This window comes from Herpailurus yagouaroundi, unplaced genomic scaffold (genome assembly GCF_014898765.1).
Source record: "Herpailurus yagouaroundi ecotype Mexico unplaced genomic scaffold, PumYag 29, whole genome shotgun sequence".
NCBI lineage: Eukaryota > Metazoa > Chordata > Mammalia > Carnivora > Felidae > Herpailurus > Herpailurus yagouaroundi.
Window position 1 is genome coordinate 111,542,288 of NW_024412377.1, and position 23,287 is coordinate 111,565,574.

The 23,287-nt window shown below is 41.9% G+C and overlaps 1 protein-coding gene across 2 annotated transcripts in view; it reads left to right on the forward strand.

The window, feature by feature from the left end:
- The first annotated feature begins 16,513 nt into the window (after nt 1-16,513).
- The window catches only part of DEPDC1B (DEP domain containing 1B), an 86,242-nt gene continuing 79,468 nt past the window's right edge, over nt 16,514-23,287 (forward strand). Inside the window, exons 1-2 of one of the 2 annotated variants that reach the window (XM_040452514.1) lie at nt 16,523-16,627; nt 17,392-17,532. Coding sequence is in view for 1 of the 2 variants with exons in the window: in XM_040452505.1 (XP_040308439.1) it covers nt 16,580-16,627 (48 nt within the window). In the remaining variant the exon portion in view is untranslated. Of the gene's footprint in view, nt 16,628-17,391; nt 17,533-23,287 lie in introns of both variants that reach the window. The other variant, XM_040452505.1, reaches the window with a different exon arrangement.

Here is a 23,287-nt window from a genome sequence, read left to right on the forward strand (position 1 = left end):
ATTATTTTTTCCCACCTCAATTTAAAAGGCAACATAGGCTAAGGTTGGAAAATGTGGAAAACACAAAAAGTGAAAAATCTACCATATTCTATTCATCGAAATAAATCCACGATTAATATTTTGTTAGAAGTTTCAGGTAACTATTGGCAAGTAATGCTACATATCGATCAACTTCAAAGTCTCAGTAATTTGTAACAACAAATATCTATTTTTTCCCACTCATGGGTCTGTGCATTGGTTGGACTGATTGTGGCTGGACTCAGTTGGATTTTGCTTCAAGCAACCGATGTGGGTTAGGTCCCCTTCATGGGATTTATTTTGGGGGCCCAAATAAGACTGAAGAGCTTGAAGGGCACTACAATTTTCTAGTGAGATGATATGGTGGGATGCATGTTGGGCTGGGGAACAGTGGGTGGGGCTGTAGATGAAACAACATTGGCCTTAAGTTGATCGTTACTGAAACTGAGTTTATTATACTATTCTTTATACTCTTGTATATTTTTAAACTTTTACATAATAAAGAGCTAATTTATATCCAGGGTACTGCCTTTACTATTAGCAGTTTCTTTAAACCAATCTTTAATGTCTACACACTGTAACAATAGTAGTATAGCAGTTATTGTTGTTATCTGGTAGCAAATACTGTATGTTAGGTATTTAGTCTATAATCCTGTCATGGTCATGAGCTGCTCTTAAGATCAAAGGGCCTATCAAAGGCCCAGCAACTGTTATTGAAGCTCCTGACTTGTTATATTTGTATGATTCATTGTATTTTACAGTAATAGATACGGACAAATCTGTGGAAAGCATTTTAATAGTGGACCCACCAGGATCACCACACGGGCCACTCTGCCTGCCACGTCTCCCTGGAATAATCATACCCAAAGCAATTACATGGTTTGTTTACTCATACCCCATCTGCCACCTGTGTATTTACTATAGAATCCCAAAGTTTATTGGCACTATAACTAGCCATGCCACTCTCCTGTTAAACTTCAAGAGAACCCCTGTTAGTGGGCACTGGGCAAAAGAAGGGCCCTCTGCCTCTGACCCAACCCTCCTCCATCTACTACTGCGTCCAAGAAGAGAACAAGTCCTCAGTGAGGGGTTTCATCACACTCTCTTCCAGTCTGAGCTCTAAGGAACTCACAGCCAGTAGGGCCATATCTTCTTTCTCACACATGCACAGTCCTACAGGGCATCTTCTTTGTCATCAAACATTATGGTAATGTCCCACAGACATAGGGCATTTCCACGGATAGGAAACTCAGCCTTAAGATCTAGAATGATCTGCTTCCAAATCCTATCAGGACTTCACCCATAATAATAACTCTACCAGTGGCAGGGAGTCTGGGTGGTTCAGTCAGTTAAGCAACCGACTTCAGGTCATGATCTCATGGTTCATGGGCTCGAGCCCTATGTTGAGCTCTGTGCTGACGGTGTGTTGCCTGGAGCCTGCTTCGGATTCTGTGTCTCCCTTTTTCTCTGCCCCCTCTCTGTCTCAAAAATAAATAAACATTAAAAAATTAAAAAAAAAAAAAAGAATAACTCTACCAGTGGAATGAAGAGTTCCTAGAAAGTTTGACTGGTTGCTGGATATTCTAAGTTCTTTGCTTTTTAAGCACCTATAACCCCAACAAGTCTCCTACCAGACACAGGTGAATCAAGTCTTCATCAGTAGTTAAAGTTATTTAACGATTTGCAGTGCAAATAACTTAACTATTTGTTTAGGTTATCTATTGTTGCACAACAAACTGCCCCAAACTTGTGGCATTGAAAGACAACTAACCATTTGTTATGCTCTCAGATCAGGACAGGACACAACATGCATTGCTTATGTCTACTGTGGTATCAGGGCCTCAGTAATGAAGACTTAAAAGGCTGGAATGTCTTGAACGGCTGAAGGTTGAAATCATCTGGAGGCTTTTTCTACATCTGGCATCTAGGCTGAGATGATTCCAAAGCTGGGCTCAGCTGGGACCATCATTCATGCACCAATATTTGACCTCCCACCAGCTTGGCTTTTCACAGAATGGCGGCTGGGGTTCAAGGGGGAGTACCCAGTGAAGGAATTTACATAGAATGAGCAGTCTAAGAAAACTGGGGCAAAGCTGTGAGACCCTTTAGGACCTAATTTCAGAAATCACTCAGTATCACTTCTGTTAGTTGAAACTGTCACAAGCCTACCAGATTCACAAGAGGAGATTTAGAGCTCACCTCTTAATGGGAGGAATTTCAAAGTGCTTTGGGGCAAGTTTTAAAACCGAGACACAGAGGCACCTGGGTGGCTCAGTCAGTTACGTATCCCACTCCTTATTTCGGGTCAGGTCACAATCTCATGGTTTTGTGGGCTCTGCATGTGGTACTGCACAAAGCCTGCTGAGAGATTCTGGCTCCCTCTCTCTCTGCCCTTCCCCTGCTCATTCTCTCTCTCTCTCTCAAAATAAATAAATAAACTTAAAAAAATAACATTTAAAACCACCACATCGGTGTTCAGTGGATTCCAGCTCCAGTGGGAACTGCTGTGCCTTCAGAACTCCCCAGGTAAGGTGCTTTGCTACCGGCATGATAATAAATACGTATGCAACTTATAACTCCCACCTGGCATTGCAGTCTTGACTAGAGCACTTTAGGAGTCTTGCCTTTTTTCCATAAAGGCCCCAGCATTCTTTTCTCTGAAACAAAATGTGTAGTTCATCCATCTCACTTGTGTTTTCAGAGCTTTTTAAGTGCTCAGTTTGAAATGCTAGAGCATTTCAAATGTATCATTGGTTTCAGCATTATGGATGGAAATGTTTCCTCTGGCTGTCCAGCCTCCATTTTCTCACATTAAACGGATACGTCAGTTTGGGTTCTGGTCCTTGCAGAGCAGGACAGAAGCATTTTTGACACCCCTTCTGCTGTAGTAGCCACACAAGGTCCCTTCACTCTTTGTCCTCACAGAGGAAGTGACCAGAGAGCTAGACAGGGTTCCATCCTGTCTCCCCAGCCCCTGCTATCAATCCTTGGACATATTCATTGACTACCTCTGCTTCATCCCTGGCAACCTTCTTGTGCCCATCCTTTACCCACTTTTCTATTAATGTCTTTGTTTTTTTTAAGGAAAGTCTCCTTTACATTAGCATAGCAGCGCTTGGCTTCCATTTGAAATGAAACGTTTTTAAAGTTTTTTTTTTAACTTTCTTCTTGCATTTATTTTTCTTTTTTTATCTCCAATTTTCACAATAAACATATGCACTTTTAAAATTTTAAAAAGTAAGCACACACCCATTAGGATGACTACTATTAAAAAAAATAACAGAAAATAACAGGGGTTGGTGAAGACAGAGAAATTGAAGCTTGTGTGGCTGCTATGGAGAAAACGATGGTAGTTCCTCAAAAAAATTAAAAATGCAAGTACCGTATGATCCAGCAATTCCACCTTTAGGTATGTAATCAAAGGGACTCAGAGATATTTGTACACCCAGCATTTGCTACATTAGCCAAAAGGTGGAAGCAACCAAAGTGTGCATTGACCAATGGATGGGTAAACAAAAGGTGGTCTATGGGCACAGTGGAAAATTACTCATCCTTAAAAAGGAAGGAAATTGTGACACATGCTATGACATGGATGAACTTGGAGGCCATTACAGTAGGTAACATAACCCAGTCACAAAACGACAAATACTGTGTTGTTCCACATATATGATGTACTCAGAGTAGTCACATTCGTAGAGACTGGGGGTAGAAGGGTGGTTACCAGGGGCTGCGGGAAGGGGTAGTTGTTACTAATGGGTATGGAGTTGCACAATATAGTTGCACAACATTGTGAGTGTGCTTGACCTCTACCGAACTGTACGATCAGAATGGTGAAGACAGTGTCTTTTATGTTGCCTCCTTCCCATTTGCATTTACTATGTCTGTCAGATGTGGTGTCAGAGTTATGCTAGTGTTTTGAAAGGAGTTGGAAAGCTTTTAAAAAACCTTTATGACACTTTGAAATAGCTTATGAGTTGGATGTGGTTTTAAGGAATCATTCAGGTTATTCTCTGGCTCCCTTCCTCCCAGCTATGTCTGCTAACATTCATCTCTCACACATTCCCCGCCCCCACCTTACTATAGACTTCATTCCTTCCTGCTCTGCTTTCACCATTACCCCTGCTCTCTATTTCAAATCATTTCCACCGCTGGGACAGACCAGGTTTTTTTCATGATGCCACATCTTATGGTGGGAAAAGGGCAGATCCTATAGAGTAAGGGCTGGGTGTGGGAAGTCCTGTGCTCAGCCCTCCATTAACCTCTCATCCATCCTTTCCTCCTCCTCAAAAGACCCAAACAAGGGAGCCTGGGTGGCTCTGTCATTTAAGCATCCAACTCTTGATTTTGGCTCAGCTCGTGATCTCACAGTAGTGAGATGGAACCCCATATCCAGCTCCTTGCTGAGTGTGGAGCCTGCTTGAGATTCTCTCTCTCTCTCTCTCTCTCTCTCTCTCTCTGCCCCTGCCCTGCTCTTGTGCCCACTCACATGTTCTCTCTCTCTCTTAATAAAAAAAAAAAAAAAAGCCAAACAAATTTCTACTTCCTATCCCATCTCTTTCCCTTCCTCCAGAGACTTCCACCCTACTTGTGACGTATGTTCGGGTTTTGGGTTCTTGTACCTTTCTGTTCCTAAGCTCTTGCTGAGAGATCAACTCTGATCTCCCCTTTGTGTTTTCCCTACTGTATAAAAGAAAAGCGAGGAGCAGAGAGAGTGGGGGCTGGGAGGGAGATCTTAGGGAGGAGCCCATTAACTAGATTCCCCATTGTCTTTAGAAACTTTTAGAGAGCCGAACATGGGTGTGTGCTAGCTTCAGTGACAGGAAGTGACAGTGATGTTTCACAGCCACCACTCTGTAACACGTTACTTGGCAGCTCTCTTTGCACTCCTGCAAAGAGCCTGCCATCTGGAGGCGAACATGCATCCTTTCCCCAGCCAATCTCTTCTGTATTAGCCATTATTCCATTTGAAAGTGTAGATCTAGGGGCGCCTGGGTGGCGCAGTCGGTTAAGCGTCCGACTTCAGCCAGGTCACGATCTCGCGGTCCGTGAGTTCGAGCCCCGCGTCGGGCTCTGGGCTGATGGCTCAGAGCCTGGAGCCTGTTTCCAATTCTGTGTCTCCCTCTCTCTCTGCCCCTCCCCCGTTCATGCTCTGTCTCTCTCTGTCCCAAAAATAAATAAACGTTGAAAAAAAAATTAAAAAAAAAAAAAAGAAAGAAAGTGTAGATCTAATTATGCCTCTCTCCTGCTTAAGTCCTTTAATGGCGTCCCTTTATTTGGAATATGGTAAAGACTAAACCCTGTAACTTGCCCTGAGCTTCCTATGGAGTTAGCATCTGCCCAGTCTTCCAGCAACCCGGCTAGCCTCTTACCCTAGCTCTTGGCTGAATAAAGATCTCACACCCTTCTGTTTTCTCAAGTTCCTCCCTTAACCTGGGTCTGGAACCTACTTGACTGACAACCCCCCTTACCTTCTGCTACCACCATCACTACCCCCAACATTACACAAATCCCCTACCCTTGGACTGAATAACTGCTCTCCATTTTTCAGTTCATATGTTTAATGAAGCTTTCCCAACTACTCAGAGTATATCAGATTCCCTGTTGTACGCTTAGAACTCTAGAATCATGTGCCTATATTTAGAGTGCTTACGGTATTTTAAAATATTTGTAGGGTCATCTGATGCATATTTGCCCTGCTCCCTAGACTGTGTGCTCCATGAAGCCCACAAATGTGTTTGTTTTGCTTCACATTTTATCATGGGTGCTTAGCATAACACTGTGAACAATAAGCATTAAAAAAATATTTTGAATCAACATAGAAATGTGAAGATAAGGTGTGAGTCTGTTCTTTATCACATTGGGTCATGTGTTGACATGTAGGGGGATTAATTCACAACACCACAAATTCTCCTGCAAACATGGAAATAGATGCAGGAATCAAGCAGATAAAGATAAAAACATTACTGTTACTACTGAACAGAAATGGTATGATAAATGCCATCTCTATTTAAAAGGGATGTCAGCTTCTTGGAGAGATTGTTGATTTCATGTCTAGAGAAGGAAATGTACAAAGTGAGCCTGAAGTGTCTTGCAGTAAAAATAAAGGCCCTTCCTAAAGGCTAATGGAGACATGTTGAAAGAACACAAGAGCTGGTTTCAAAAAGACAAATAACAATAATGAATCATAATTTGTCAAATAAGCAAAAATCCATTGGTCCATAATGATACTCAAAAAATCAAGAGGGGCGCCTGGGTGGCTCAGTCGGTTAAGCGTCCGGCTTCAGCTCAGGTCGTGATCTCATGGTCAGTGAGTTTGAGCCCACATCCAGCACTGTGCTGACAGCTCAGAGCCTGGAGCCTGCTTCAGATTCTGTGTCTCCCTCTCTCTCTGCCCCTCCCCCATTTGCACTCTGTCTCTTTCTCTCTCAAAAATAAATAAACATTAAAAACTACTCCATTAAAAAAAACAATTAAAAGGGGCGCCTGGGTGGTTCAGTCGGTTAGGCGTCCGGCTTTGGCTCAGGTCATGATCTCGCTGACCGTGAGTTCAAGCCCCACGTCGGGCTCTGTGCTGACAGCTCAGAGCCTGGAGCCTGTTTCAGATTCTGTGTCTTCCTCTCTCTCTGACCCTCCTCCGTTCATGCTCTGTCTGTCCCTGTCTCAAAAATAAATAAACGTTAAAAAAATTAAAAAAAAAAACAATTAATGAATGTATGTGGCGAGTTATGTAGGTTGACGTTTTCCCAAATTAAAGCTGGGAAGGTAAATGTTCGAGGAAGATGGCTTCAAACCTGTTGACTAAGTGGGATTGCTGAAACTTCCTTATACCTAAATTAGATAGCCTTAACTTGTCATTGTCACTTGTGCACAACCATAGGCTTCTCCCAGCTCCTGTTCCCTGTGCCCCTTGCCATAGGGACTATCATTTAAAAAATTGATGTCTCTGAGTAGTAGAACAGATTTGGCACACTTTGTAGGCAGGCGGATCCCAAATCAAACCCAGCAGAGCCTGAGCCATGCTTGCTGTCTCACCTCCTGAACTCACTGCTCAGAGAAACTCCAAGGCCAGAAATATGGCTCTAGAGCAATGGTTCTCAAACTAGATTGTGCTTTATAAGCCCTTGACAGTCTGATGCCTGGGCCATTCCCAGAACAATTACAGCACAATCTGTGGAGGAGGAACCCAGGCATCAGTTTTTGAAGATCCCCAAGTGATTCCAATGTACAGACAAGCTTGAGAACCACTACCCTAAAGAAGTCTCTCTGTGTGGAAATCACATTAAGGCAAGGCTGGCAACACCAGTCAGAGAAGAAAAGCTATCTACCAGGGGCCCTCAAGTTGTAATAGGATGCAGGCTCAGAAAGGGAAAAAAGGCTCCTGGGAGCTTACACAATCTAGAACCCTTGTGCCCATAACCATCCAGTCCCTACATTGCTGGAATCTCTATCCTTGGCCACAGGATTGCACAACTTTTGCAGCTATTTTGTAGACCTCATGGGATTTTCTGCATAGACAATCACATTGTCTACAAATAAAAACAGTTTTGCTAATTCTTTCTAATCTGGATGCTTTTTATTTTTTTCTTGCCTCATTACACTAGTTAGAATCTCCAGTACAATGTTGAATGAAACTGATGAGAGCAGACATCCTTGTTGTGCTGCTGATCTTAGGGACAAAGTGTTCACTCTTTCACCAGTAAGTATGATGTTAGCTGTAGGATGTTCATGGGTTCTTATCGCATTGAGAAACCTCCCTTTTATTCTCTGGTTTGTTGAGGTATATGTGCGTGTGTTTAAATCAGTAATGGATGTTGGATATGGTCAAATGCTTTTTGTATTTTTTCTTTTCCCTTATCTTAAAAAAAGAACTTTTAAGAACAGAAATTGCAAACATAACAACAGTAGACAGAATAGTCATAGGGAGCCCTCATGTACCCGTCATCCAGCTTGTTAGAAATGTAAAGTTCTCAGACTGCCAAAAAATCCTACAGGACAGAAACTCTGGGAGGAGGGTCCAGTAATCTGTGGCTCACCAAGTCCTCCAGGTGATTCTGAGGCGTGCTAAAGTTCTATGTCCACTGCCGGGAAGAGTAAGGAGGCTTGGAAAAGATAACTACATGGCGATGATCACACCTAACGTTCTAAACTGCAATTCCTGATTATCTTCAAGTATTTGCTCAGTGGTTCCAACTCCCAGTTGTCTCTTTTAAAATTTTTTAGTTGTTATTATTTTTCCACTTGGTTGAATTATAATTCAAATAATGTCCACACACTGCAATTACTTCATGTGTCTCTTAAATCTCTTGGGGTTGTCCCTCCACCCTCTGTTCTCCCCCTTCCTTTCAGTGGCAAACACCTGCTCATTACAGCCTCTCCCACATTCCAGATTTTGTTGGTTGCCGCCTTCCATATTCTTCCATCCTCTGCATTGCCTGAAAATTGACAGTGGAGTCATAACAGTGAGGTGTGGCCAGGTTCAAGTTCTACTTGTAGCAGGGGTAGGGGGCAAGAATCCTTAGTAGATGGAATTGTGGTCCTTTTCCCTTTAAAAGCTCCTGGCCCAAACTGGGCGCTAGCTATCTATACTGCAGTTCTGTGATAATACTCCATGCTCTGCCTCAAGCCCATGTCCTTGTACCTCCTCTGTTCCCATCTCCTTGAGTTCTTTGTTTTTCCTGGCCCAGTTTGGAGACCTGACTTGACATTGCTTATGGCCTTTATTGAACATTCCTTTAGGATGCTACTTCTGGTAATGTCAGCTTTGAGCGTAGAACACATGGAAGGCACTCTCTCCTAGAGTGCTGCCCAGGCTCTCAGGACACCTCTTGGAGGGTCAACAGAACCTTACCAGCAGCTGTCAGCTGGCCTGTGGGAGGGGGTCAGATTACAACATTTCTGTGGTCATTCCTCTCTTGTCCCTTCTCCCCAGAGCCGTTACTTTCAGGAGACCTGGAGTCAGGTCTGGCATCAGTATTTTCATTAGTTTTCAGTGTTCTGGTGTGTGGACAGCCTGGGGGGGGCCACTTCTTAGTGAACTCTGCATAGATACTCTTCCGCCTACTCCCTCCTTGGAGCTGGAATCAAATCACTGTCCTGTTGTTAATTCTAGGAGTACCCCAATCAGAGATTTTTTAGAGAGAGCTATATAAGAAAATGCATTCAAACAGGTTTGAATGACTACAACGTTTCTGTTTAATTTTAAATGAACGGAGAAGTCTAAAAATGGTATATGTATGAACGCTTGGGTGGCTCAGTAGGTTAGGCATCTGACTTCGGCGCAGGTCATGGTGTCACGGTTGTGAGTTCAAGTCCTGCATTGGACTCTGCGCTGATAGCTCAGAGCCTAGAGCCTGCTTCGGCCCCCCACTCATGCTCTGTGTCTCTCTCTCTGTCTCTCTGTCTGTCTTTCTCTCTCTCTCTCAAAAATAAATAAGGATGAAAAACTTTTAAAAAAAGAATATATCTAGTCAAGCTGGAAACCACTGTGTTTTATCCACTAAATAAAATCCTTTCATCCCTTCTCCCTCCACATTCATAGTTGGTTTTTGGATTGCCATATAGATGGACTAAATTCCTAGTAATTTGTGAGTTGACTCCTGTTCCCTCTTTGGTCTGGGATAAACTCCTTCTTGTTTCTTTTTTTTTCTTACACAGCAAAAGACCTGTGACAGTTATCCTTGGGGGTGGAGACCGGAGGTGGTGTGAGAATGTCTGCTCAGGCCATGTTCTGTTTCTGGATTGGAGTGCTTGTTACCAGGGTGTGTCCACTTCGTGGAAATTCCTCAAACTCTCTACAGATAATGTGCGTGTTTTTTGTCTATATATGTTACAATCCAGTGAAAAGTTGAGAGAAAGAAGGAAGAGAAGAAAGGAAGGAAAGAAGGAAGAAAGGGATCTGTGTCAGGAATGAACAAAAGAAAACTATGAAATAGAAAATAATCATCATTAGTCAGGACAAATGTTTAAAATCATTTAAAAAAATTTTTTTTTCAACGTTTATTTATTTTTGGGACAGAGAGAGACAGAGCATGAACGGGGGAGGGGCAGAGAGAGAGGGAGACACAGAATCGGAAACAGGCTCCAGGCTCCCAGCCATCTGCCCAGAGCCTGACGCGGGGCTCGAACTCACGGACCGCAAGATCGTGACCTGGCTGAAGTCGGACGCTTAACCGACTGCGCCACCCAGGCGCCCCTAAAATCATTTTTTAAAAAATACATCCAAACAAGTTTCAGTTCCTTGTCCCTGAAAGAAAATAAGAGTGGCAATGTTGTAGGCAAACACAATAACCATTGTTGCCTTTGTAAGCCCTTCCAGATAGCTCAACAAGTACAGACACCTTGCCCCAACCCCCACTCACAGACCTTCCTTGTTTGACGACAGCTTTTGCCACACAATCTCATTTGCATCCCTGCTCCGGCTTAGCAATGCTCACCCTGTCCCACATACTCTCTGGGCTCCTGTGTGTGTTTGTGGTCCACAGGCTCTGGCTACCAGGATTATCTGTTGCTGCTGCCAGAAGAGGAAATACCCCATTACATATCTTACCTTGCAGGATGCAACCCCTGCTACTACTTACAAGTGTCTGGCAGTGAGACCCGAAAGTAGTGTCTTCTGAAAGTTCTGCACATTATCCTTCTCTGTCTACTCTACTTTTATTTTTCCTTGGAAAATTGGGTTCTTTTTTTGGCTATATTAACTACATTTGCTATTTCAGGGACCACTTGTGATGAATCTTTTTATTTTTTATTTATTTTATTTATTTTTTCTAAGTAGGCTCCATGCCCAGCATGGAGCCCAACACGGGGCTTGAACTCACCACCCTGAGATCAAGACCTGAGCTGAGATCAAGAGTCAGATGCTGAACCCACTAAATCACCCAGGCTCCTCTGTGATGAAGCTTTTAAAAATGCAGACGATGCCATCCTAGATTTTAGGTTTTTCTTAAAAGTGAGCTTAGGTGCTATGGTCAAGGCAATGATCTACTGAAGCTGGAGTTTATCATTGGTCTCTTTGAGAGCTAGTCAAAAGTTCGGTAACATGTATTGATTTGCAATTCTGGTGAGGCTAAAACTGGAATCTGGTGCCTTTGGCGGTAAAATGGAAGAGAAGGTCTTTGATAGATGTCCAGAGCGTAAGCTTGTAGACAGGGAACCAAGAATGGGGACAAGCTCCAGGGAAGCCTGGGGAAATGATGTAAGTGAAGTGACAAGAGTGAGCAGAAAAGCCTAGATTCAGGGGTGAAGCAGCAGGTTTGAGGGCCAAAGAAACAGGTCAGACCGAGTAGTAAGCCCAAAGGTCTGAATGGGACAGTGGAGAAGTCCTTTCTTCTCTCCATATTCTTCCTTCCTCTAAGTCCTCATTTACCTGTAGGGTTCCAACTTACCCAACTCTGTCTCTCCTGCCCTTTTCATTTAATATTTTCAACCATGAGTCATCTCTATTTGGATGTTTCACTGTCAGTCAAATGCTGCATGTCCAAACCCCAACTTCTTTGGCCTTTGACATTTATGGCTTGGGTGAATTCTCAAATACCAGTAGATATGTTCCCCATACCATGCATAAACATGAAGAGTCGAGAATGTCAAGGTCATATTGAGGGAGGGAATACCTACTCCTACCTAGGTGGTTATGTAGGCTCACTTACAATCTGGATGACATACTCTTGCACACCAACCTCCAAGGGGAGTTTTAAGGTTTTGCCTTATCAGAAATAAAAATCTGTACATGTCATGGATCTCTGGAGTCACTGGTAAAGAGTCAAACCATAAATACCTATGGAATATAGATACCTGTAGGTACTTCTGTGGGTAGAATCCATAAAACTGAATTTTAAACAAGCTACTTTGGTGGTTCTTAAGAATAGTAAAGTCCCTTCTCTTTGTTCTTTCTTGCTTATGCAGACAAACCCTGTTTCATTGTGACCAACAGTACAGTCTTTCTGCCAGTCTTCCAGGTGTCATTTAGAGTCATATGTGGCCTTTTCTTCTCCCTCATCCTTATAGCTAACCGTTCACTAAGCACTGACATTTCCACTATCCCCGCTATTGCTGTGTAGTAGCTAGAACAAACATTTATTGAGAGCTTGTGTGTACAAGATGTATCAGTTACCTATTGTCAAATAAGAGAGTACTATACATTTAGCAATGAAACACACTCGTTTCTTAGCCTATGTTCAGTAGGTCAGAAGTCTGGAGTGAGGTGGCTGTGCTCTCTATGCAGCGTATTAGGTGTCAGAAGCCTGAAGTCGAGACATCAGCCAGGCTTGGTTCCCTTGTGGAGGCTCTGGGAGGACATCTGCTTCCATGTTCATTCAGGGTGACAGAATTCTGTTCTACTTCCAATCTCTGACTTCTGCAACCAGCTTAGAGAAAACTCTCCTCTTAAAAGGCTCGTGTCATTAAGTCAGGCTCATCTAGATAATCTCCATGTTCCGAGGTCAACTGATTTGATATCATAGGCAAATTCCCTTTACAGCAGCACCTGGGTTAGTGCTGACAAAATGGGAGAAGTAGGCACATTGGGCCTGGGAATGTTCGAGACCATTTTGGAATCTGCCTACCATACAAGGGAAGTAGAATTCTCAGAAATCTGCATGTATTTCCTTAAGTAAGTCTTTCAATAGCCCTATGAAGCAGATACCACTGTTATTTCCAGTTTTTGGATTAGAAACTGACACACAGGAGTCTTGCCCAAGGCTACACAACTGTTTTCATAACACTCCACTGCTCTTGGATTTTCATGTCTATGTTCATTTGACTACCTTCTAAATGGCTTTCCTGTTTCCACAATCTTCCTCCTTGAAATTACGCAAGCCAGACCAATGTTAGTTAAAAAAATTTTTGCCACCAAGTGGCTTTCCTAGATATAAAGAATCATACTTAGTTATAGCAACAAAGAGGCATGGTTAATGTGCAAGAAACTGAACTTATACTCAAATATGAGAATCCATTCAGCTATATCCTTGGCAAAGGTTTTATTATGCTAACTTAGCACAGAATTATGTAATTGTGAAGGGGCAGGAGGTGTGTGTGTGTGTGTGTGTGTGTGTGTGAGAGAGAGAGAGAGAGAGAGAGAGAGAGAGAGAGAGAGAGAGAGAGAGAGATTATAACACAAGGCATCAGGTATGGATTGTGTCTAAGAAAAAAACAGAATAGTAGGTTCAGTAGCAAATTTTATAGGTTATATTGAAAATATAAAAGTTAGCTATTATATTGCAGAGTACATGCAATATAATTAAGACATCAACTTAGAGACAGAATGAATTGATCTTTAAGAGACAAATAACTTACAAAGTTTCGTTTTAGCTTGTTCATCCATTTATTCCTTCAGCAACTGTTTGTTGAATGGCACTATGTGCCAAGCACTGTATCAACCACATTTATTCATTGTTTTCTATTGGAGTGTTGCAAGCTTCCTAACTGGTTTTCCTGCTTCCACTCCACACCTACCCCCATTCCAGTCCATTACTCACACAGTGGGGAGAGTGATGCTTTAAAAAACCCACTGAGATATTGACACACTTTTAAAACTTTGTAATACATTTTCAACCAATTCAGAGTAAAATCCAAGTCCTGTGGCCCATAATGTGACCTCTCCTCTCTGTGTCCAAACTTATGTCCTCCCCTCTCCCTTTCACTCATTCCACTCCAGTGACACAGGCTTCCTTCCCATGTTCCCTGGGTGGACAAGCATGTGTCCACCTCATGCTTTCACACGGGCTATTATTCCATCATCTTAGAAGGTCTGCCCCCAGACAGCTAGTCTTTTGACTCAGATTGTTTACTCAGCTGTCACTTCGTCAGAGAGAACTTCCCTGACCACTGGAGCCAAAATAGCCTCCTTATCCCCTCACCCTCTCCTCTTTCTTCTTCTACTTTCCTTCCCAGCACTCAGTTATCCCTTGATATAGTATATACATTTTTAGGTATATGGTTGGCTTGCTGTCTCCTCCCACCCTAGGATGTCAGCCTCTGGACTTTGTTTTTTCTTGTGAAGTATTCCAGTGACTGGAAGAGTGTCTGGCACATAGTGGGAATTCATACATATTGAATAAGCGAATGAATGAATGTAAATCTCTATTTTTGTGGTATTTATTTTTTAAATGCTGAAATAAAAATATTATTTAACAGTTTCAATGAAATAGTATGGTTTTACATTTTCCATATATTTTTATCCTTTCTTTGCCACCCATATCCCCAAAGAATATGATGCCCTTATTAGTGAATAGTATTGATACAATTTCTGGGGGAACATTTCCCAGTAGAGTGATGACAGTACAGACTAATAAGTATGGAAATCAAGTCACAGATTTTGCAACTTTTAAGAACCTCAGCAAATGGACTGTCTCGATAGCTTAAATGCCAAGGAACATGACTGAATGGGGTTACAGCATAATCCAAATGGCTCAAGTCTAATATAAGCAGTGAGTGACTTGGGTTTCAGCAGAGGAGTTCTTTCAAAACGACCCATCCAACCTGCCGGGAAACCTTTCAGGCAGCAGGAGGAATGAATGCGGCAATCAGGAACCCTCTGGGCAGTGAGGGACTTGCTCCCAACCACTCCCTACTCAGTGATTGAGAAACACAATTTCCAAACCCACATTAAATACACTTGGTGCCTATGTTGATTTTTGCTCCACAGCCTGGAATTTCCTAACGCCAGTGATAAGTTAGCTGGTGATGGTGAAATTGCCAATACTCACTGCACCTTATAAAGATGTTCTGAGGCTGAGTCAAAGTTTCTACAGGATCTTGATGGTGTCACACTTAAACGTGCCAGAGAAGAGTATGTAAGCAGTTTCCCAATTGTTTTTATGTGATGCTGAAAGACTGGTAGATTATCAGCAGCCCAATTTAAACTCCAGTCACAAAGACTGTGGCCTCTGATATGTAGATCATTTTGAAATATGTTTTTCCAGTAAAAGTAATTATCTTGTGTATGGCTCATGATGGACTCTTGGGAAAATGCTCAGGAGGCAGGGCATGACATTTTGTATCAGATCGCAGTTTACAACCCCAGTGGCTGGTGACAAGTCCCGGATGGATAAGGTTCTGAAGTTACATTTCTTCTTTCTCTTGTGCCTCATTGGAATCCTTTCTGATAAGGATTCACTCAGTGGAGGCAAAAATGACCTTTATATTATCTGTACTGTTTTTTCTGAATATAAAAGTAATACATACATGTCATCTCTGAATTTTTCTGGGCTTTCTTAAATGCAGCTAACTATATATCTAAAGGAGCAAATGGAGGAGGGGTGTCATGAAAGTGGGGGTTTGATCTTATCCCGGGTACTCACTGAGGTGACCAGATATGAACATTTTTTTTTCATATTTGAACTTTAAACTCCAGTTGTAGGTATAGAGTGGTGACCTCATTTTTCCTTTCACAATAGCAAATCAGACCAGCACTTCCAAGGGGGAAAAATCTGAGCAGAAAAACAGCCCTCTGGCAAAAGACAGAAATTCTTAGGCTGATATAAAATATAGAATTCAAATTCAAGGGATAGACTATCAAAAGAAAAAATAGATGAATTGGCACTCTTCCTGCTCTTTTTTTCATTAAAAAAAAGTTTATTTATTTTGCCAGAAAGAGAGAGCGAGAGCAGGAATGGGGTAAGCACAGAGAGAGGCAGAGAGAATTCCAAACAGGCTTAGCTGTCAGCGCAGAGCAGGACATGGCGCTCTATTCCATGACCCCGGGATTCTGACTGGAGCCCAAATCAAGAGTTCAGATCAAGAGTCCCACGCTTACCTGACTGAGCCATCCCCGCGCCTCCCCCCCCCCCCCCCCTTTTTTCTCATTTTATTTATTTTAGAGAGAGAGAGCCAGCGGGGGAGAGGGGCAGAGGGAGAGAGAAAGAAAATCTTAAGCAGGCTCCACGCTCAGCACAAGCCTGATGCGGGGCTCAATTCCACCATCCTGGGATCAGTACCTGAGCTGAAAGCAAGAGTTGGATCCTTAACCTATTGAGCCACGCAGTCATCCCTGTTTCCAGCTCTTTGCTGCTTCTAGGGGCTGTCGACACTCTTTGGGGCCAAGTGACCTTATCCAGTGTTTCAGTGTCCCTCCACTTGTAGATGCCGTCCACTCGCTTCATTTCACTGCCCACTTCTCCCAATCCTACTAGTAGCACCTGCAGGTTCACTGTACATATGGAATGCTGACTAGGATTTGTTCACAGTCCACGATTTCCATCACCGAATTATACCCTCTTTATTGACCCTCTACCAAAGAAAGCGTATGTATGCCGTTGTCTGAGGTCGGCCAGGTTCGGCCCAGTGCTAAACAGAGACACCCCGCACGGTCAGTGCACATCCTGGCGTGCGCCGGGTGGGATAAGGGAGGACAGCCGACTCGGTCCCCAGTCTGTCTGAGCTCACAGGAGACGCCAACGCAGCCACCAGTCGCCTGGGGCCCCGCCCCCGCCCCTCAGTTCCCGTCACGTGTCTCCGTGTCGCCCAATCAGCGTCTGTAGCGCTTAGGCTCGCGATTCAAACTGCTGCGCCGCCAGCCTGCAGGGATCCGCGCAGGGGCGGCCGGCGCCGCCACTGCTTACCAGCTATGGAGCACCGCATCGTGGGGCCCGGCCCGTACCGGGCCACCAAGCTGGTGAGTGACCATGCCGGGGCTGGGCGCAGCCGCCGGCCGCGTACTGGTCAATCCTCCCCTCTACAGGGCTGGCGGGGCCCGGGTTTGGAGGCGGGACATATTTCGGCCGGTGCGGACGGGCCCCACCGGAAAACCGGCCGTTTCCCGGACGGTGCGCTAGGAAGGGCTTACCGGGTCTGGAGCTCAGCACGTCGTTGGGGTGCGTGCAGCTTCGTCCCCAGACGTCGGCCTGGTTCTCGGCAGTAAGTGACGCCTTCCGATATAAAGCATCCGAAACACTAGGGTGACCCTTCCCCCCACCCCCTTTGTCCTCTGGAATCGAACGCCTGCTGCCGGGAGAGGAAGGACCCACCTAGTCCGTAACCTCACGGCCACCCACCCTTTCTAACACTCACCCTTTGCCGCAATCCAGGCAGGGCGTGTTTCCGTCTTGAGTATCTCGTGTGGTGACACTTGCGGTTCTTTCTCACGGTGCCCCCGGGCTGGTGGTGGGTCTTAGCCGCTTTTCTGGCTCCCAGCGTTTCTGGTTCTGGCAGCATCGACCTAAATAAATCAACGGTTGACCCGAATGGATGTGAAAGGGACTTTGCAGCCCCTGATGGTCCCGGGTGCTGTCTTTTCTTCTGGGAGAAGAACTTTGGTGTTCAGGGCTCTTAGGTGTAGTTGATTTCTTTGTGACCTGGAGCAAGTAATTTTAGTGCTTTGCGTTTCAGAGGATTACTGTAATGGAGTAAGTGGTGACAATTTGTCAATGTCACTGGCAGGTTTTTAGAAGCTTTGTATGAAAGCCTGCTGATAATTTGGCAGGAAGGACATCGCTCCTTGGTCTGTTACCACTTCTGGCCGCGTCTAACTTGGGAATTCGTTTCATTGTTCTCTGCCACCTAACGGATATCCAGGAAAAGGTAGGAACAGCACGGGAGGAATTATTGCACTCATCGTTGCAAACAATCTGTTTGTTACAGGCATTCATAATGATTCATTCATTAAAAAAAAAATCAGCAAATATAAATTTAGAATTTCCATTGGGCTAGCCTCTTAAAGGTGTGGATGGTGCTGACAGAGAACAAATAAGGGTTTGAAAAAATCGTGTTTTCACATCTGCTTCCACTTCACAATTGCTTCTACCATTTGAAACCATCTGGGGTCGGGGCTATTAGTAGGTCCATCTTTAGGAATGAGATATAGATTGCGCTTCATCAGGAACTTTGAAAAAGTTTACTGTCCTTTGTGGAGGGAAAAGACACATTCCCTCTCTCCCCAGTTTATTCACAGTAGTTAGCAAGGGAAACAGAGAGGCTCAGGATCTTGGAGTAACTAGTTTTCATCCTTCCTGCTTTAGACTAAAACAAGTTACATCAGAATTGGAACTGTTTTTAATCTCATTCACTGAATTGTATGAATCACTACTTTTCTTGGATGCAGAGTACCTATGTAACAAGACACCACTTCATTCTGAGTCACATTAAAATATTATCAAAGGAATTTATAAAGGAATGTGTTCTTTGTCCTCCAGAGGCTGTCATCCCCCAAGGAGTGATATACAGGTCAAGTTTAGCCAAGCCTGATCAAGTTAAGCAGAAAATTATGCGAATCATTAATGAAAGCACCTCAATTTTACCAGAATTTCCCAGGTAGTCAGTTCATTTGTCAACTTTATTCTGTTTGAGATCCTTGATCCTAAACTAAGATTTTGAAAGCCCAAAAAACATTAGCAAAATTTTTTTAAAAAGTGAGACTTTCTGATTTATCAGTAATCTCAGTCATCGTTACAGGTGCTTTCTCCCTCATTATAAAATGTATGTTTCCCCAAGCATAATTCACTTGTGTCTTACACCTCTTACCAGGTAAATCGTGAAGTTTCTGAACAGTCCTCTCTTTACTTATTTATCCCAGCTCTCCTTTCCATCTCCCTCTCCCCACTTATCATTTTCCCCTTCTCCCAGCATCACCCTCAACCCAATCTTCAGGAAAAGCTTGGGAAAATCTGTAGGCATTCCAAGAGCAGACCATTACTTCCTCCTTTCATGCCTTGCTGTACCATGTACAGCTTCATTTTCTAAAGCATCAAAGTCTTATCTGAAAATAACGTTTTATGGATTCGGTGAATTTTTTATGCCAAAAATCAGATGACAGATGCTAAGTCATTACATGATGAATGTGGAAGTTGATTAACAACTTACTCATCTTCTTTGAAATAGCTTTCACTTTTGTAACCCACATACAAATACAGTTTACCCTTAAACAGTATGGGGGTTAGGAGTGCCCACCCATGTGCATTTGAAAATTGGGGGTGTTTGCTGGCTCAGTCAGAAGCATCTGACTTTGGCTTAGGTCATGATCTCATGGTTCCTGAGTTTGAACCTTACATTGGACTCTGCTGTCAGCACAGAACCCATTTCAGATTCTCTGCTCCCTCTCTCCCCTGCACCCCCAAAATAAAATAAACATTTAAAAAAAAGAAAATCTGGGGGCGCCTGGGTGGCGCAGTCGGTTAAGCGTCTGACTTCAACCAGGTCACGATCTCACGGTCCGTGAGTTCGAGCCCCGCGTCGGGCTCTGGGCTGATGGCTCAGAGCCTGGAGCCTGTTTCCGATTCTGTGTCTCCCTCTCTCTCTGCCCCTCGCCCGTTCATGCTCTGTCTCTCTCTGTCCCAAAAATAAAATAAAACGTTGAAAAAAAAAATTAAAAAAAAAAAAAAGAAAATCTGTGTATAACTTTTGACTCTCCTAAAACTTAAGTACTAACAGCTTACTATTCACCAGAAGTCTTACCAATAACATAAATAGTCAATAAACACATACAATAAAACCTTGGTTTGTGAGCATAATTTGTTCCGGAAACCTGCTTGTAATCCAAAGCACTTTATATCAAAGCGAATTGCCCCATAAGAAATAATGGAAATTCAGATGATTTATTCCACAACCCAAAAATATTCATATGAAAATGATGACAATCCTGTAATATAATACAAAATAATAAAGAAAATACAAAATATAAAGAAAAATAAACAAATGAACATGGACTTACCTTTGAAAACCTTCGTGGCTGGTGTGAGGGGGACGAGAGAGGAGGGTTATGGTGTAGGATGACTTTCACTGTCATTAATGGAATCACTGCTATCTATTGGCTCAATGGAATTTTTTTCTGCATAGGGGCCATTGTATACACTCACATCGATGTTGACTACAGTCCAGTATTAATAAGCTCTTGTCATATACTGTATTTAATGAGACTGGCAATAAGGCAGCAGAGGATAGGGTCTGTATCTGCAGGCAGCCTGACCTAGAATGAAGCAAAGCATTCCTAAGCTTACTCTTGTATGAAAAGCAAAGGACCGTCCATAGGTGCTTTGAAGTGACAAAAAATACACTGGTGCCAGTTGTGGGCACCTTGCAGCGTTCTAAAAAATCATTGATTTCTGCTAATCACCGTGGCCTGAGACTGAGTGTCTGAGCATGGGAGATGATCACCCACAATCCCACAGAGAGAGAGAGAGAGAGAGAAGAACCATTGGGTCAGTTGTGATCATATGATGTTTGGCGTCATGTGCAACTTATATTGCAAGACGCCTCTTGTTTAAATTTATTAGAAATGTTTGCTCATCTTGTGGAACACTTGCAGAGCAAGTTACTTGTAATCCGAGTTTTACTGTATTGTGTATGTTTATGTATTATATACTGCATTCTTAGAATGAGCTAGAGAAAAAAGTTACTAAGAAAGTCATAAGGAAGAGAAGATATGTTTACAGTACTGTACTGTATTTATAGACCAAAATGTGTATAAGTGGACCCACGTATTTCAAACCCGTTGTTTAAGGGGCAACCATAGTTGATCATTTTAATAGAAATAATGAGGAGAAAGAAAATAGCTTTTTTTTTAAAAAAAAATTTTTTTTCAACGTTTTTTTTTTAATTTATTTGTGGGACAGAGAGAGACAGAGCATGAACGGGGGAGGGGCAGAGAGAGAGGGAGACACAGAATCGGAAACAGGCTCCAGGCTCCGAGCCATCAGCCCAGAGCCTGACGCGGGGCTCGAACCCACGGACCGCGAGATCGTGACCTGGCTGAAGTCGGATGCTTAACCGACTGCGCCACCCAGGCGCCCCGAAAATAGCTTTTTAAAAACTCCTCTATTATCTATGGATTCTTTCTTTGAACTTAATTCTGAGTTATTTATAGCATTTGAAGCAACTGTTAAACTTTAAAACACAGCTGTCATTGAATCTGAGAACTAGAATGGATGTGAATGATTGTCTAGTCCAGTCCCGCCATTCTGTTGAGACCTAAAGGGGTGAACTGATTCGATTAGGCCTGTCTTGTTAGTACGCGGCAAGTACTAGATCTAGAGTTTGGTTGTCTCTGCTCCCAGGTGCTATATCATTGTAGCACCATTATCACAATATTTTTGGTACTAAGAAGGAAGGAAATAGAATAAATATCCTGGAGAAAAGAACAGGAAGCACATTTCAACACTCAATGCTGTATTTTGTAGTTTGGCTCATGATGTGAAGCAAAAACAATTGTTTGATTCCTTATTTCAGATCCCTAGTTTAAGGGATAAATAAGTAAAACAAAAAAAGTCTTTTAATCACAAAGAAATCTGTTCTATCCCCTTTGCTATAAAGATTATCTCTTCAAATGTAATATGTTGTAGAACAAAATCATTCTGAAGCTCTGCCTTGTTCTTTGTTGATGTAGGTTATTTTCCTTCTAAGTGTGACTGAGAATTGTAACTTGTTTTAGGCAGAACTTAATTCTTTGTTTTACAGAGTAACGAAATAGCAACATTATTAGTTTTGGAAATAAGTGGGAACAGAAATCATGGTTCTCACTAGGTTTTAGAATACTAAAGCGTTTCATGGATTAAGTAAATATAATCCATAATGATAAATGTCATTAAAAAGCAACATAAATTAAAAGTTCTTTTTATAATTTGTTTGATAAATATGTCTTATTAGCAAATTTCTAGTGCATAATGAAAACCAGCTGTCCACAGAGTCAGTAAAAATGTTATCATAATGAATTGTTTTTTTCTCTGTGGAAAATGCGTTGAATGAAAAGCTCATACAGAATAGTAAAAGTATGTTCATAAAAGTTTTTTTGGAAAAAAAAAAGACTGTAGGTGACCTTGACCTACCAGAAATTTAAACTTAGTATTAATTGATTGTAATCACAATTAATTAATTGTAATTAATTAATTGTAATTTCCTGTGGTATAGTATAGCACAGGAAAACACAAGTAGCACACTGGGGTAAAAAAGAGTTCAGATCTTGATTCAGAACAGAATCAAGAAAGATACTATGTAAGGTAATTTACTATTTCAATTCATTGAAAAAAGGGTATTCTTCCTCCTCCCATAAAAAATTCCAGTTGTAGATTCAAACAGTAAAAAAAAAAAAAAAATCACTCTAAAATATTAGAAGACTTTGATGAATACTTTTAATACATCAGGATGGGAAAATGTCCAACTTCCTTCCCCTAAAGGGGAAAACCCTGAAGCTATAAAGAAAAAGAAGATATATTTGTTTCATTAAAATATCATCATCAACAATAAAACCTTCATGTAGCTAGAGACTACCTAAACAAATTGATAAGCCAGGAGAAAACATTCCTAATATATTTTAAAAAAGATTAATATTCCATAGTTTTTAATTCAATACACCTTTATTAAATACATGTACACTGCCTTCAGTTGTGGGGATATGGAACTGTGCAAAATAGACTAACTTTCCTGACTTCTTTGCGCTTTGACCTAAATGCTAGATGTAAACATTTAAAAAAAATTAAGAGACTACCCAATAGAAAAATGTCAAGTCTCAGATGAGTAAATGAAAATTACTAAAGATGAAGAGAGCAACATGCAAACAAAATTTAAGCGATACCATTTCTTGAACGCAGATTGGCAGAAACAGTAACATCTAGATGATAGTAACATCTAGTGATGGACAAAGGTAAGGTAGGATGCGCATATGCTGCTGGTATCACTCTAAATTGTTACATCTGATTTAAATATGCTGATCCTCTCTAGAAATCCATTCTAACAAAAATAAACAAAAACATTGGTCCTTTAGGTTTTTAAAATAAGAATATTTTGAAACAACAAATACTCATTATTTGAGTACTCATTGAAACAACAACTCATTGAAACAACAACTTATTTATAAGAATGAGTAACAACTCATTGAAACCACAATACTCATTGAAACAACAACTTATTCATAAGAATGGGCTGGATCTACAGGTATTCATATGGAAAGACATCCATGCTATGTTCAGTGCAAAAACAAGTTGGGTAATGTGTGTAATAGGATTGATCGTATTTCTTTAAAAAGGAAGCAAACAACAGCTGTAATAATAAATAACACACATATATAAAAAAGGAAAAATCTATATATATGTGCATATGTTTGATAGGTATGTGGGATTGGAGAGAGACTGGGCAGGCTCTATTGTATACACTTCTGCACTTAATTTGTTACAGTGTATATTATTACTTACCTAATTAGAATAGAGGAACTGCTTACCATCTTGAGTCAATTAATAGGCATGTTTACTTCTGTTTTGAAATATTGGATCCCAGGAACCCATGTCTCCCATTACATTTATTAAGTAATGTATAAAGTACGATGTATTAAGTTTAACTGATAATGATTATG